Source organism: Camarhynchus parvulus, chromosome 28 (genome assembly GCF_901933205.1).
Source record: "Camarhynchus parvulus chromosome 28, STF_HiC, whole genome shotgun sequence".
Taxonomy (NCBI): domain Eukaryota; kingdom Metazoa; phylum Chordata; class Aves; order Passeriformes; family Thraupidae; genus Camarhynchus; species Camarhynchus parvulus.
In genome coordinates this window covers 926,556-943,273 of record NC_044598.1, presented here as the reverse complement: position 1 = coordinate 943,273, position 16,718 = coordinate 926,556, and the positions used below count along the sequence as shown (strand labels likewise).

General features: G+C 52.6%; 1 protein-coding gene across 1 annotated transcript; it reads right to left on the bottom strand.

Moving 5' to 3' along the window:
- Positions 1 to 1,065: 1,065 nt before the first annotated feature.
- PIAS4 (protein inhibitor of activated STAT 4) lies at positions 1,066 to 15,325 on the bottom strand. The gene is made up of 11 exons (XM_030966526.1): positions 15,231 to 15,325; positions 12,155 to 12,584; positions 9,008 to 9,092; positions 7,868 to 7,909; positions 7,488 to 7,578; positions 7,055 to 7,183; positions 6,868 to 6,973; positions 4,389 to 4,462; positions 3,724 to 3,884; positions 1,930 to 2,060; positions 1,066 to 1,485 (listed from the first exon to the last, which is right to left on the bottom strand). The coding sequence occupies exons 1-11, from the start codon at positions 15,255 to 15,257 to the stop codon at positions 1,280 to 1,282; spliced, it is 1,482 nt and encodes a 493-aa protein (XP_030822386.1). The 5' UTR covers positions 15,258 to 15,325; the 3' UTR covers positions 1,066 to 1,279.
- Positions 15,326 to 16,718: the final 1,393 nt, after the last annotated feature.

Here is a 16,718-nt window from a genome sequence, read left to right as displayed (position 1 = left end):
AGCCCGTAGGAACAGCAGAGCTGACGCAGAGGCCGGGACAGAAACTCTCCAAGACAAAGTCAAAAAGGTGACGCTTCGCAAACTCAAAAGCAACAACGTTTTGCCACCAAAGAGCACAGGAGGAGCTTTGGCTCTGGGGCCAAAGGCTGGGACAGAGAAGTGGAGGGGCCGGAGCGGCGGCAGCGCCCGGGCCCCGCCCTCGACGGGCTCGGGACTCAAAGAAACCTGAATTGGAGTTACCGAGGTAGTTGGCTAAAAACTGAGATTCCCCCACCCGGCATTTTCTGGAAGGACCCCCCTGCCCTGCTCCTGCTCATGGTGCCAGGTGTGCCCAGGTGTGGGGGTGGCCTGCAGGTCAGTGGGGGTGTCCCTGCAGGTCCCTGTCCCCAGGCCTGGGGGTGTCCCTGCAGGTCACGGTCGCCGCCTCCAGAACCAACCTCAACGAAAAGGGAATGCGCAGCCCTTGTCAGTCTTCAAAAACACCAAAGTTATTGCACTTCAAAAATACAACAGATCTGTGGTTCGAGCCCCCCCCTCCCACCCCCCACCCCCCCCATGGCTTCTGCTCAACTAAAACGAGTCACTACTGCACAAATCTCTACACTTCCCTTGGGATTAGGTTAAAATTCCAAACGTGTCTCTTTACATGAGGTGCAGAGCTGCTGGAGCTCTGAGCTAGAACAGTGCCACTTCCAACCGGACATCTCACCCCCGGCACCCCATGCCCCCAGCCCCACCCCTACAAACCCCCCCTCTATCCTCTCTGGGTTATCCAACCCCCCCCAGAGCCCTCCCCGCCCCCCCTCCCGCCCTGCCCCGGACTCACACGTCCAGCAAAACCTTTAGATTAATTAAGGAATGGTTAATTAACAAGAGGATCAAACTGCACACGGCTTTGGAGATGCAGGGGTGGGTGTCCTGGAGGTGTGCAGGGGAGCTCCCCCGATCCCGGGATCCAGGTGAGGGAGGATCCTGCCTGGCTTAAGACACTTTCTTTACTTCAGGCTCCAGTTCAGGGTCAGGCTCTGAGTGGGGTCGTTTTCCAACCAAGAAGCAGCTCAATGGTTTTTGTTTTTTGTTTTGTTTGTGTCGTTTTTTGTTTTTTTTTTTTTTTTTTTCTTTTTTCTCTCGTTTTAATGAGTAATTTGGAATAGGAAAGTCACAGGAGATGAGGGAGGGAGGGAGATGAGGTGGGAGAGGACGTTCTCCCCCTCCTCCAGTTTAATAAGCACCAGAGTATTCAAGTCTGTCCGTTGGGAATTCCGAGCCGTGGCTGCAGTCAGCAGGCAGAGACTAAACCTTTCTCGTAAGAGCAGCGTCGTTTGGGCTGGGGTCCCTCATCATCATCATCCTCCTCCTCATCCTCCTCCTCGTCCTCCTCCGAGGATGAGCTGTCCAGTGTTAAATCCACAACGTCCGCCGGGGCTTTGCCGTTCTCGCCGGTGCCGTTGGGGGTGGCCAGGAGCCCGTTCACCTCCGAGGAGCCTGGCACAGAGAGGAGGAGCTGAAACCACCCCTGCCCAGCTCAGGGAAGCATCCAGCACTCCTGGCTGGTCAGCCTGGACAAGGGAAGGCTCCAGGGAGAGCTCAGAGCCTAAAGGGGCTCCAGGAGAGCTGGAGAGGGACTGGGGACAAGGCATGGAGGGACAGGACACAGGGAGTGGCTTCCACAGCCAGAGGGAATATTGGGGAGAAATTCTTCCTTGTGAGGGAGCTGAGGGCCTGGCCCAGGTGCCCAGAGCTGCTGTGGCTGCCCCTGGATCCCTGGCAGTGCCCAAGGCCAGGCTGGACAGGGCTTGGAGCAGCCTGGGACAGTGGGAGGTGTCCCTACCATGGCAGGGGGAGGGACTGGATGATCCTGCAGGTCCCTTCCAACCCAAGCCATGCTGCAATTATGTGATTTCCCCCAGGGTTTCCAGCCTTTCTCACCTAGAACCAGGATGGGACACTGAGGGCTGCAGCTCCGCTCCTTCTCGGCTCGGATGGGGCACCAGGAGCCATCCACCAGGTACTCGATCTCATCTGCATCTTCACATTCTGTCAGGATCTTGGACAGGAGCCTGCAGAGGGGACAGGAGGAGCTGGCACAGCCCTGGCAATCAGCAGGGTGTGTGCAGTGACCCTGGAGCCAAAAGGAACCTGCTGCTGGCTCCTGAGCTGGGAGCCCTTGGAGCCACGGACTTTATTCCCCATAAAACCAGGGCAGGTTCTGACTGTGCAAATCCATCCCAGCCCTTCCTGTCCGTGCACCCAAATCATCAACTACCAGCTTAATTAGCTGCAATTAAAGACAGCTTTGCCTCTTCACCCAGTTTCCCAGGCACTGCTTCCAGGCAGGAGGCTGCTGCCCCATCCCCAGGGACATCCCCAGCAAGGATTTAGCAAAAGGTGAGAGATCCTTTGGCACTGGGAACTCAGCAATCCAACCAGCAGCACTTCCCTTCCTTCCTGGTTTTATTTCCCAAATCTCCACAACAGACACCAGAACAACATTCCTGTATCAGGAACACCATGAATCCATGAAAATACACCTGGAATGAGGCCCTGATTCCAGAGAAACTGGGGATTTGCTACATTCCCTGTGTCCCAGCGTTTGCCTGGGATGTTTATTTGGAAATGCTGCTCTGCCAGGCCTCACTCCCTCCTGGACTTGAGCACTTTCCTTCAGGAGGAAGGAGAACTCCCAGTGGAAAGACTTCCAAGGCCAGGAAAACTTTGTGGCACCCCAGTGGGAGAGTTTCAGCTTTCCCCAGCTCCTGTAGGAATTGTTCCCACAGCCAATCCCATCACCAGCACAGCAACCACCAAGCTGCAGCTCCCAAAAAGCTGACAAGGCCCTGAGGATCCCAGACCTGACCAACCACCTCCCTCCCTGCTCAGGAGCCTCGGGCTCTTTCCTGACTCCCAGCACCCAGCTGAGTGCCAGCTTCCCTCTTCTCACTTCCAGGGAATCTGGGAAGGATTTCACCCAACAGAACTGGCATCAAACCCAGCCCTGAGCAGGGACAAAAGTCTGCTGAGCCTTCCCCAGGGACATCCTGCTGCTCCTCGTGCAGGACACGGGCATGGCTGACCCGTGTGGGTTCCACAGTCCCACCCCTCGCAGCTTCCCCTTCATCTCCCCCTGCCAGAGATCTCCAAGGAACTGGATTTTCCTGTCAGGGTTGGCCAGGGGACAAAGCAAACAGGTTATCTGTGCTGAGGCTGCTCCAGGCTGCCTGGAAAGCCACAGCTCCTGGATCTGCCCAGGGCCCACAAGGCAGCGACGCTGCAGGAGTCCTCGGTGAGGCTGGAACAGACTGGTCTGCTCACTTCCCTGTGCCAGGGGAGCTGAGCCACCCCAAACATCACCCCAGACTCTCCCTGCTCTTGAGGGAACCTGCAGTGGAGGCCAATCACACAGCCATGAGGGTGGAGATAATTTCCCAGCAGGCAGGAACCACGTGTGATGTTCCACCAGTCCTTGGTCAGTGGTCCCAGCCCACAGAAGGCTCCCAGCATCTGGGGGCACAAAGCTGCTTCCAAACTCACCCCAAAAATGCTGCACCACAAGCCTGTTCCCCCCCAGCACATTCCCACTTGCTCTAACACACCAAAACCCTGAAAACAGAATATTATGCACCAGCAGAATAAACTTTCAACAGTTTCAAAGTGAACTTCAACCAAGAACTGGATGCTGCACCCAGTGGGGAAGGGGAAAGAGCTGAGAGGTGCAAAACTCACCCATCAATGATGAGCTGGTCGTAGGGGGCAGGTTTGTCACACACAGGGCACATCCATGTGGGCTTTTTCTCATTCATCTGTAGGTAGAAGACGGCATCAAAGCACTGCAGGTGTGCACAGGTCTCGGCCCGGCACGGCACCGACAGGCGCATCTTCACCAGCTGTGGGAGCAGAGAGCAGAGCATCAGCCAGGACACCTGGCAGGGAACCCCCAGATCCCCCCAGAAGGAAAAACATCTGGGAGTTTGCAAAGCTGCTCTGGGAGTATGGTTTGGGTTCTTGACAAAAGCAGGCTAAAACAGAGCTGGAGCTGCTTGGTTCTGGGTTAAACTGGGAGAGCTGGGGTTCCAGTGCCTGAAGGGGCTCCAGGAGAGCTGGAGAGGGACTGGGGACAAGGGATGGAGGGACAGGACACAGGGAGTGGCTTCCCAGAGGGAATATTGGGAAGGAATTCCTGGCTGGGAGGGTGGGCAGGCCCTGGCACAGCTGGGGCTGCCCCTGGATCCCTGGCAGTGCCCAAGGCCAGGCTGGAGCAGCCTGGGGCAGTGGGAGCTGTCAGGGTGTGTCAGGGAACGTGTCACCCTGTGGCAGGGGGTGTCACTGCATGGTTTTAAGCTCCCTTCCAACCCAAACTCCAACTGCACGAGGAGCCTGCAGGGTCTCACCGGACAGATGAGGGACACTCGGACCCCGGTGGTGGCGATTTCACTGTCGGGGTCCAGGCGTAGCTTCTCTTTCACTGCAGGGAGAGCAGAGGACACAGCACTTAACAAAACTCAGCCTTGGCAGGACTGTGCAGCGCAGGGGGAGCAGCTCAGCCCAGCCCTGGGGTGTGTGTGGATCACTTTCCCTGTCAGGCAGGGAATGAACACGTGGACCTGGGGTTAATTCCCTCCTGAGCTCTGTGGCAGCAGGATTTGGGGAAACGTCTCCCCCCAGCACTCCCAGCTCAGAGCAAGTCCCCCCACAAGTGAGCAAACAAACTGAGAGGGAAAACACATCCCCATCCTTTTGCCATCAGGTTGTCAAGCATCCTCTCAGCACTGCTGGGCTGCCACTCCTCGGCCTCTCCACTGGCCATCTCCTTTATTCCAGAACGTTCCACAGGAACCACAAACAGGCCCAGAGGTACCCAGGCAGACAGCTCAGAGCGAGGCAGCCATGCAAGACCAGGCACAGCAGCCATCCAGCACAGATCTGGGAAGAATCAGATGTCAGGAAAGGAGGAATCCTGCCCCTGCTGCTGCAGCCTGAAAGGAAAACCCAGAGGAGCAGCAGGGAAATCAAAGAAAGCAGCAGATGGGCAGGTCCCACGGGTGCAGGTCCCACACCAAGGTGCAAAAATCAACAAAACGAGCTTTGAACTGCTCCCCAAGTCCTGAGGAGGAGCTGCTGCTCCCACTGCTGTCTGCAACTGCCTCTGACACTTCCATCACCGTTTTCCTTTGGAGCAAGTCAACCATTTCTTTTGACCTTTTCAGATCATAACAAGATGTCTCCAGACAATGAGGCTACATGCAGCTCTGCAACACCCAGCTTTAATTAGAGAGTGACTTCTCAGATGTGAAATTCCCAGGAGATTACAAGATTTGGGCTTGTTTTCCTCACATTAGGAGCCTTTTCATCCAAGCTTAATTTTTTATGAAGTTCTTTGTAAGAGCTTTCTCTGTGCATCAATTACTGGGAGACCTGGGAAGGAGAATTTTCTAGGATCTCCAGATCAGGATTTTGGATCCAAAGCCATAATCTGTCCTCAGACAATGTTCCTGTATTAAGTTCTACAGAATTTTATGCAAAGCAAGATGAGTCAGCAGTGAGATGTGACTGAAGCCAAAGGGCAGCTTCAGTGACAGGGAATTATTTGCAGAGCAGACCAGAGCTAGAAAAGCAAAGTTTAGGATCTCCTCAGGCTGGCCAGTTCTGGATATCCAAACAACTTCCAAGCACGAAAACACTAAGGAGCTGAAGTAAGACATTTCTCTTATTTGGTTTTATTTAAAGTCACCAAATACAACTGATCCCTGCCTGAAATCCAGGTGTCTGCAGGCTGGATACACCTGGAGTCATCACCTTCCCTGTGAACTACCATGCACCTCCAAGACTGGCAGGCTGAGGAAGTTCAGCCTGGAGAAGAGAAGGCTGAGTGGAGACCTCCCAGAACATTCCAGTCCCTGAAGGGGCTCCAGGGATGCTGGAAAGGGGCTCTTCATTAGGAACTGTAGTGACAGGACAAGGGGGAATGGCTTGAAGAGGGGAAATTGGGGTTCAGACGTGCAGGAGAAATTCCTCCCTGTGGGCAGGCCCTGGCACAGGGTGCCCAGAGCAGCTGGGGCTGCCCCTGGATCCCTGGCAGTGCCCAAGGCCGTGATGGACAGGGCTTGGAGCAGCCTGGGACAGTGGGAGGTGTCCCTGCCATGGCAGGGCTGGCACTGGATGAGCTTTAAGGTCCTTCCAACCCAAACTATGCTGGGATTCCCTGACAGTTTCTTATCCTTGGGAGTTTTCCAGGATCTTTGGCAGTTTTAAAGACCATCGGGATCACGGGGTCAGTTCTCCCACGCAGAATGAAACAGCGAGAAGGTTTTGTCCAGCAACATGAGAAACTGGGAATCTTCCACACTCATGAGCTCCAAGTCAGAATCCACCTTGGCAAAGTAACTTCCCCTCATTTCCAGTAATGTTTTACACGAGCCTCATACCAGGAGGATTTACCTGAGTGGTTTGGGATAAGCATCTCTGGGGACCATCTCTTCTCTGAAGCTCTCAAGGCATATCAAAGTGCTGCTGGTGACATCCCAGTGCCACCCCAAGGAGTCCCAGGGACTGGGGCAGCAGGACATTGTCACCAGGATCCCTCGCTCCAGAAATGTCCTTTGGGAATCCCGAGGTCAGTGCTGCTCATACTGACTCAGCTGAAGGCATGAAGCCCTTCCAGTCACAACGACAGCGGCACAAATCCTACATCCACCTACAGGGAGAGCCACCAGAACCACGGCTTTGGGGTGACCTCCCACGGCTCACACACAGCTCAGCAAGTCTGTTCAGATAAAAAGTGGGGTTTACACAGCTGGAGGGGAGCAGAGGTGTGAAAGGTGGTGGTTATTCCCCAGCAGGCTGCAGACAGGCCCTTCCCGAGCCACTCACCCAGCGCTTTGCAGAGCTCCGGGTGTTTGATGCCGATGGTTTTCAACCTCTGCAGCAGCTCTGCTGAGGTCATCTGCCGCACCAGGTACAGCCCCACCGAGTAGCTCTGGGGAGAGAGGAAGGAGAGGATGAGGAGGCTGCTCTGCAGGGCTGCCTGGGCAGCTCTGGGGGCTCCCTGGGCTCTCACCTTGCCGTAGTTGCCCCAGGTGACCGTGATGCGGTTGGTGGCCGCTGACAGGTACATGAGGTGGGTGAGGTTGATAGGCCTGCAAGGCCTCTTGGGTTCCACCCCGGGTTTGTTTGAGGGGTAGTAGCCCTAGAGCAGGAAGATTAAATACAGATATTTATTTTTTTACTCAAGGTACATCTGTTGATCAGCTCCATTAAGTTGCACTCAGCCCCAGGTCTCAGGGATGGGGGGAAGGAGCTGAGTACAGCTGGAGCACAATTAAACAGGATCGAGCCTTCATACAGAACAGCTCATTAACAACATGGCTAATCCATGAAAAAATTAGCTTCAAACTAAGCAGTGCACCTCTATAGTGTGGCATTCATCAGGAAAGCCATTTCCTTCCACAGTCCCCAAATTTTCCCCCCAGATTTTCCTCCCCAGTCCTCACCGGCACGGAGCAGTAGCTGTGGTTCACCTTGACGGCGATGTTGGGAGGGTACTGATCCTCCTGGGGGGAACTGGTGTCTGTGTAGCAGATTCTGGGCAGAAACAACACATCCCATAATATCCCACCACTCTGCACATGCCCAGCTCCCACAGCCCCCATCCCAATCCACGCCCCCTCAGCAGAGCCCATCCAGGTGGGACTCTGCTGTTTCTGCTCGAGGTTCAAAAAAAGTGGAATTTAAGATGCTCCTCTGAGGCCCAGGAACAAAAAGCTAACTGGAAATGCTCTCTGGAGCCATGAAATCCATGTTGGAACTTGCTAGAACATTCCCTCCTCCCCTGCTCTGCCCCTGATGTTCAATGAGCCCAGTCCAGACCTACCTGAGCACCACCTGAACCGATTTCACACCGGGTTGCAACTCCCTGATAAATGAAAGAACAGAAAGCTTCAAATTAATTATGTAAAAAAAAAAAAAAATTACCCAAACCAGCTGCCAGACTCAAGAACTCCAGTTGTTCCTAATTTTTTTAAATAGAACTTCAAAAAATTACCTCACAGAACTTTATTTAAATTGTACAATTCCCCCTGCAAATATCAGTGGTCCTGTAATTATTTTTTTTTTCCTGATGCACCAACCTACAGCTTTTCTCTGGGTTTTTAAAACTGTTCAGGTGCCTTCTGGTGATTTGTGAGAATTTATAAAAACTGGGTTTTAAGGTCAGGTTTACCTGACAGTGTTTAAGACTCTCTGTGTTTAATTATTCAGCTGAAGCTGCTCATGCAAACCAAGGGACTGAATATTAAGGCCCCACTGTGAATATTGCAACCTCCATCAGGGCTCTTCCTGACAGGATTTTAACTGCAATCAGGAAAGAAATGGAAGACACAACAAGGATGTTTTACCAGGAGGCAAAATAACCAAGATATTCTTCCTCCAGCTCTTTAATTTATGCCAAAGAGAAATATTCAAAGGTTTTATGTTGAATTTTTGGAGTAATTCTTCTGCATGAAGGGAGCAGGTCAGCCAAGAGGAAACCTCCCTGCCTGCACTGCTACCTCTGAGGGGAGGCTTTGTTTGACTCAAAAGTTGCATCTGACAGAGGTCAGGGTAAATCCTAATCCGAGATGTTTCCTCCCCACCAAGGAAGTTCCTTTCAGATGCAAAGAGCCTCACACTCTGCCTTTTGAACCTGGCCCAGAGGAAAGGCTGCAGACACTCACACCACCAGCTCAGCAGAGAATTTAGGTCATCGATGATTTCATCCCCATTTTCCTGCCCAAATGCACCATTCCAGAGGGAGATTAGAGCAGCACAAGTGAAACTTAAGGACCTGGATGGGGGAATTTGCAGCTCCCACTGTCCCCAAAGCTCTTTGCTGTACATGAGGAGCAGCCTGATGTCCTCACACAAATCCTGTCCCCTTGCAGAGAACAAAAGCTTCCACAGGCAGGGAACACAGAGGGCTGATGGAATGATGCAGCTGCATTTTCTGGAACTGTTAATACCCAGTGAGGAGTACCTGGAATTTCTGATCAGCTCCACTTGTCTTGGTGTTAATGCAAAAATGCACGGACTTTCCTGAAGCTTCTCATTATTCTGTGGAACTGAGGAGGGAAGAAAAGAGTGTCCATCAAACTGAGAACAGCAGCTCTGAGCACGAGGTGCTTGCTATGCTCTGTTTATCCCCAAGTCTTGTTTTCTCCCACATCTCAGAACTGCAGTTTTCACCTGTTCTGCTAATTCTGCTTTGATTAGACTTTGCTCATTTATTGCTCACTGTTCAGTGCAAGAAGAACAGACTTTGGATTTGATTTTTCTCTTTTTAAAAATTCTTTTTCCTCCCCTCAAATAATTCAAGAGCCATCAGCTCACCACATCAGTGGTGTCACAGTGTGACCACATCCTCAAGAAGCCCAAGAGGAGACCTGAGCCTGACACAAAAGCCCAAAACCAACCAGACTGAGCAGGCGGGTTCTGGAAAAGAAAGAAAATAACCCCAGCAACAGAAAAGATTAACTCAGATAATAAAAAAGCAACACAAAAAACAGCTGGAAGAGACAAAACACAACTTCAAACCCCCTGACCTTGAGGGTGGGACAGCAGCTCACCCTCAGAGGAGAGAGCCCAGCATTAACTGGGGCCTTTTGCACACTGATAATTTTAAGATCAAGTGCATTTAACGTGGCGAAGATGAAGCTTGAGACGTGGGAAACTTTTGTTGCAACCTGTGCTTCAATCCAAACACGTTTTATTTTCAGTTTTGTGTCTCTAAGCAAAGTTCAGACCCTGAGCTGCTGAAAGTCACGGGAGGAACACAAAGAGGAAGTGCTAAAACAGCTTTTTAAAAATAATTTAGAAAGAATTAGGTGTTTTCCTTTACCTCCCTCCCACTGCATGGTTATTCAAAGCCAACAGGATTTCAGAAGGAGGAAAATGCACTTTTGTATGAAAAAGAGGAGATGAAGGAAGGATAAAACCTCAGCAGCTCTTGGAAGACCTGGTGACAACTTGAGTCACTCCAGGTGCTTCCCCTCTGGTCCCTTTTCTGCTTTAAAAATGCAAATGGAACTTGCAAAAACACATTTCAGAAGTAAGAATTAAGATATCTTTGTGGAACTTTGTGTTTAATTCTGGTTTCCACCCAAATATCTCCTGACAAAAACAACCAGCAGGAAGTAAAACATTTTTTGAGGTATTTTTAGCAAGTGATGATTGACAAGGACAATAACAAAAAGTAATTTTAATGTTTCTGATTAAGAAACTGCCAATAAACTGAGTCCTGCTGATTGTGCAGCCACACAAAGACAAAGCAAACCTGATTAGGAAAAGTGAGAAGCCGCTCACGGTTTATTTTGCATTTCTATCAGCTCACTCTTCCTTTACACAAAAACTACATTGCTGCTGGAACAGAAACCCAAAATCTGGGAGGTGCAGCCTGGTCAGGTGTGAGACTTGAAGCTCTGCTGGTGCCCAGCTCCTGCTGGCTCCACAGAAACCTCAGGCAGCAGCAGGGAAATCAGGCAGAGCCCTGCAGGGACCCGCTGGCCCAGGGGAGGTGTCACCTACCAGGGCCAGAGCTGCATTTAATGAGCCCTCGGCTCTGAGCTGGGGCAGGGGACATTGAATGGCACCTTGGAACAAAACCTGGTGATCCCATCAAGCGCATCCAGCCTCTGCTGCCTCCGGATGCTTCCACCTCTTGGAAATTTGTTTTCCTTCAGAATCCCGTATTGGAATTGCTGACTAACACACATTTAACACTGAACAAACCATTCCCCACACAATTATCATGTTTGAGCTTGACTCTGTCACCACTCAGCTGTTTTGTCACAGCATTAACGCCTTCAAATGAAGAAGAAATTACATAAAATGTGACTAATAAGACCTTTATCTTTTTGTTTCTGCACAATCAAATCTTTATCTATTTTTTCCCCCAAGCCACAACAAATATATTTTCAGCAAAGCCAGACCAGCTCAAGTTGTAGAATCATTTGGTAGAGAATTCTGACATCACCACATGAATTTAGGAGACACTCAGCAGAACTCAACTTCTCTGGACACGCTGATTTTGCTACCAGAACATTCTATTTAACATCAGTTAACAACACTCTTTGTTTCTCCAAATTAAATAATGAAAAATCAGTCTCCACACCCCAGGGAAAAAGCTCTTCCAGTTTTACTGGTCACCCCTCAAAACACACAGAACCACACACAAATAACTGTGACAAGCACAAAAAAAAGGTCAAAAACCAGTTTGAGGTGTTGCCACTCTCTTTTATCCATAGGATGCCTCAGGTCAGGGATTTTTAGTGCTAAAAACCAGCATTAGTGTGGAATATGGCTCCACAATCCATAAGAACCAAACAAGGTGGGATTCCAAAGTGAGCACATTGCAGGTCTGAGGAAAATCACAGGATTTGGATTGGGAAGGACCTGAAGGAATCATCCCACAGGCAGGGACACCTTCCACTGTCCCAGGCTGCTCCAGGGCAGCCACAGCTTCTCCTGCCCTGTGCCACGGCCTCCCCACCCTCACAGGGAGGAATTGCTCCCCAATATCCCATCTAAATCTCTCCTCCTTTAGTTTGAAACCATTCCCCCTTTCCCAGCACTCTCCCTCTCTGTAAAAAATTGCTCTCCCTCTTTTACCAGCCACCTTTAAGCACTGGCAAGCCCAGGGATAAATATTCCTCTGTAAATTCTGAGTATGAGGGGAGACAGGGGGAAAGAGAGAGAGAGAAAAGGGGGGAAAAAGAGAGAGAGAATGGGGAAAAAGAAAAGAGAGAAAGAGGGAAAAGAGAGAGAGAAAAGGGGGGAAAAAGAGAGAGAGAATGGGGGAAAAAGAAAAGAGAGAAAGAGGGAAAAGAGAGAGAGAAAAGGGGGGAAAAGAGAGAGAGAAAGGGGGAGAAAAGAGAGAGAGAAAGGGGGGAAAAAGAGAGAGAGAAAGGGGGGGAAAAGAGAGAGAGAAAAGGGGGAAAAAGAGAGAGAATGGGGGAAAAAAAGAGGAAGAGGGAAAAGAGAGAGAGAGGTCTCACCACCCCAACCATCAGCCTCTCCTGCCCCACAACTTTAGAAATTCCTTAAAAACACAACTTATTTATCAACTCATGTTTATCAACTTTATTCAACTTATACCTTATTTATCAAGACACCTCCCCAAACTCACCTAACTCTGTGGGCTTCAACAGCTCGTCCAGCGTGGTATAAAAGGGCAACTTGACCAAGCGAACCTCGGGCTTGGCCACTTTGGGGGGCAACCTGCCCAGTCCGTTCAGGTATTTGCCGTAGAGGGCAGGGTAGTCGATGCTGGCGGCGGGCAGGGTCCGGGGCACGGCGCTGCCGCGGTCGTACGAGGAGTGCAGGGCCAGCGCCTCGGCACGGGGCGGCGCCGGCGGCGGCGGCGCCACCTCCGAGCCCTTCTTGTTGTAGCGAGTCTCGTAGAGTTCCTTGATCTTCTTGAACACCTCGGGGCTGCAGTCAAACTGGACCAGCTGCAAAGCTCGGGTCACTAGTTCGTGTTTTAGTCCGCTTTTACTCCTGCCAACAAAACCCAGCAACATCTGAAGATCTGAGACTCGGAAACTCATCACCATGTTCTGGGGGATAAAAAATTAAAAGATGTTCTCATAGTTATAAAAGGCAAAGGTTTAGTTGTCACTTTATAACTACAAGGCAAGATATTAAAAATTTCCCCTCAAAGAAAGACCCCAAACCTGTCCAAACCCGCTGCTGTCACCTGATTTTGGTTCCCATTTCTTGGCTGAGCAACACAAACACAGAGATCACCCACTGCAGGACAGAACCACCAGTACAGGCATCAAATGACTCCAAAATCACTTGGACAGATGCTAAGCATCCTCAAGACAGCTCAGCTGGAAGCAAGAACGACCTCAAAGATCTAAACCAAGAGGCCTCACTTGTGGAAGAGCTCATGAACTCCTTCAGCAGCCTGAGGATCCACGTGGAAAACTTCATCCCAAATGGTGCCAGTGCAAGGCACAGCAAGGAAATCAAAACGAGTCAGGTGAGGTGAACTGGGGCCACCAATCCTGGATTTCCAGATGGGAAAACCCCTCCAGAATCCTCCCTACATCCAGGATTTTTAAAAACCCCATACATTGTAGAGTGTGGAAGGATACTGAGATTATTGAAGAGAGCAGTGTGTTCCCAGGAGAACAATGCCAAGCACTTCCCTGCGATCCCAGCCAGGAGCTGCCTTGCAATTATCAATTTCAGTGTCTGATAAGCAGCAAAACCCAGCTCAGGCTTCCAAAATTCCCTCTCTGTGGCAGCTCAGGCCTGAAACTGTCAGCAGTCAAAGGCCACAAGGCAACCTCCCATCAGAAACCAGGAATTCTTCCTGTTGAACCCACGGCTCCAGGCTGGCATTTCAGATCCCCAAACACCAAACGGCCTTAAAATTGCAAAGAAGCAGCAAATAAAGCACATGGGCTGCAAAATTCAAGTTGCCCTGGAAATAAACTTGGTAGATATCCACACATATTCACTCCAATCCTTCCTGTTTGTGGGGAAATTCAAGAAGAAACTCCACAAAAAAATCCAGCAGATCTTCCCCAACCTCTACCCCATTCTTGAACTAATAATTAAAAAGAAAGCATAAAAGATAATCTAACAATCTTATAATTTCCTGGAATAAACCAGCTACAGATTTTTTTTATTTTTTAATAAAGAAATCTACGACTGTTACCAGAAACATTTCACAGCCACTTTTGGATGTGTGGGAATCACATGAGAGAGAAAATGCCATTTGATTTTCTCCTTTTGCCTTACATATGTCATTTAATCTGAAACCCCAAAAGCTGTTATGTCACTGTCTGTAGTTAGAACTTCTGGGAGTCGTGATGAGTCCCAAAATATCCCTGATGAGGGAAAAAAAGACTGATGACTAAAGAGGAGAGAAAAGATGTTTAATTGCCAGAAAATCAGAATTTCAGAGCCCTGGATTCATGGTGCTGCTCTAGCACACACCACCTGTGAAACCCTGGAGAAATCTACTTTGTGCCTCAGTTTGGTTCAACTCAAAAACAGAATCAGGATCATTAAGGTTGGGAAAGACCTCCAAGATCATCAAGTCTGATGAAATCCCACCAGGATCATTAAAGTGTGCTAGGAAGTGGAGAGAATCTTGCTGTCCCCGAGGGATTTGAGGATAAAAGGTGCATTGGAAAGATAAGTTCATCAAGACACAGCAGCAGGAGGTACCAGGGCATCCCAGGAGCTCCTCCTGTGGGAATTGCTCCTGGAGCCTCAGCCAGGACTCTTGGCCTGGAAAGCGGAGCTGGAGCCCAGAGTTTCCATTTTGAAGGAATTACGGACGATGAGATTTGAGCAGCAAAGCAACAACAAACCCCAGACAAAGCAAAGCTGCCCCGTGCGAGCAGAGAGAGCACATGGAGCGCCGAGATTCCCGACGCTCCTGCCTGTTCCTCCTCTCAGAACGTTCGTGTGGGACGGCTCTGACCCCACCAAAGCCTCTGCGGCCACCTCGGTGCCTGGGCAGCGCTCCGGGACCGCAGGGGGAGGGCAGAGCCCCCCAAAAAGCCTCTCCCGCCGGGATGGCTGCGGCCATCCAGCCCCATCCCTGCCGAGGGGCTGCTCCTGCGGGCGGGGAGCGCTGCCCGGGGACACGTCCAGGGAGCACATGAGGGAGCGCTCCCCGGCCGCTGCCGTTGCTCCTTAACCGCCCTCAGCACCGGCTGCCTCCGAACCGGGATCCCGAGGGGACCGGGAAAGCTCCCGGTGCTTTCCGAGGCACCAACCGCCTTGGAAACACAACTCCGAGCGTGGATTCGCCTCACCCCATCGCAGCGGGGCCCTGGGGCCGCCTCCACCCCCGGCAGTGCCGGTCCCAGAGGCTGCCCCGAGCCCCGGGCAGCTCCGCACCGAGCGCTCAGCCCCGGGGCGGGCAGCGGGACCGGCCCGGGCGGCGCGGGGGCAGCACCAGCGCTCCTTAATCCCAGCAGTTAGCGGGGCAGGCCCGCTGCGGGGGCAGCCCCGAGGAGGGCGGGCAGCACCGCGGGCCGGTTCGGCCCCGGGAGGTCCGGCGGGGGTTGCGGCCCTGAGGCCGGGGCGGGGCAGTGTCTGAGGTAAAAAAGGCGAGGGGGAGGCCCCGGAACGCCGCCCCCGCGGTCCGCAGCGCCGCCCCCGCCGTCCCCCCGCGCCGGGAGCCGCCCGGTGCCGGCCGGGCCCCGCGGGCGGGGCGGCGGCGCCGCTTCCCTCACCTTCGCCTCCACCAGCTCCGCCGCCATCTTGGGCCTCCAGCGTCCACCGCGCCGGCCGCCGCCGCCGCCGGGTCACGTGACGCCCTCGCGCCGGGCGGAGGGCGGGGCCGCGCCGCCAGCGCCGCCCAATCGGCGCGCGCGCCCCTCGCTCCCGCGGCCACGCCTTCCGAGCCACGCCCCGCCAGGCCACGCCTCCCCCGGGAGTCTTAAAGGGGCCGCGCTCCGCTAAACGGGGGAAACGGAGGCGGGAGCGGGGATGGGAGCGGTGGGCGCGGGGATGGAGGCGGCCCCGCGGGCACTGCGGGAGGAGGAGGGGAAGGGGGTGGGCAGGCGGTGGGGGCTGCCCCCAAGATGGCGGCAGGTGGGTGCCCCGGGGCAGGGCAGGGCCTGGTGGGCTCGGTCCGAGGCTCCGCCGCTGTCCCCGGTGAGGAGGGAAGAGGATGGGGAAGGGTCCCGGTGCCCCGGTTTCCGGGGAAGGGAGGGCAGAGCAGGGGGGGGTCTCCTGGCCAAAATTTGCTCTGTGGCAGCGACGTCCCAGGGACCCCGAGCCTCCGTTCTCCAGTCAGTGTTTGTGCCCCTTTCTGCAACTTAACACATCGCTAATTAACAACACCTTCCATATAATAAATGTAACAAAGATAATAAATGTAATATTATTATTATTGATATTAATAATAATAATGTATTTAGTTTGCATCTTTCTCCTGATAGGCAGCTCCAATCTCTGCTCAGGGAGCAGGGACAGGAGCCCAGGAACGGCTGGAGCTGTGCCAGGGATTTGGGATGGAGCTTAGGGAAAGGTTCAGGGCATTTGGGATGGAGATCAGGAAAGGTTCTGCCTCTGAGAGTGCTGGGCACTGCCCAGGCTCCCCAGGGAATGGGCTCATTCCCAACCCTGCCAGAGCTCCAGGAGCCTTTGGGACACGCTCTGGGACAGGGTGGGGTTGTTGGGGTGTCTGTGCAGGGCCAGGAGTTGGACTTGGATGATTTCAGGGTAACTCCAGTGTTTGGGGTGAAATGCTGCACTGGGTGATGTTTTCCAGCACTTTCCGTGCCATCGACCCCGCGTACTAATTAAAGAAAAAAGCAATTAACAGTTTCTCAGGAAGAGCAGGATGCAAATCAGGTTTCCCAGTTTTCCCTTCTAGGCTGGCAAAAGCCAGGGTTGGTGCTAAAAACCCACCCGATTGCTATGGAAACCCCAAAGGCCGATAATTCATCCTGTCACGGTGGCAGAGCTGCGCCCAAAGCCATCCTGGGTGTCCCTCCATGGCTGTCCTGCCTGTCCCTGCCTCACACGGGCAGCCTGGGAACGCGCTGGGGATTTGGGAGCTGCCAGAGACAGAACTGGGATGGTGCAGCCTGGAGAGGAGCAGCTTTGGGGTGAGCTCAGTGTGGCCTCCAGGAGCTGAAAGGACCCAACAAGAAACACGGCGAGAGACAAGGGACAGAGGAACAGGACACAGGGAACGGCTCCCACTGCCAGAG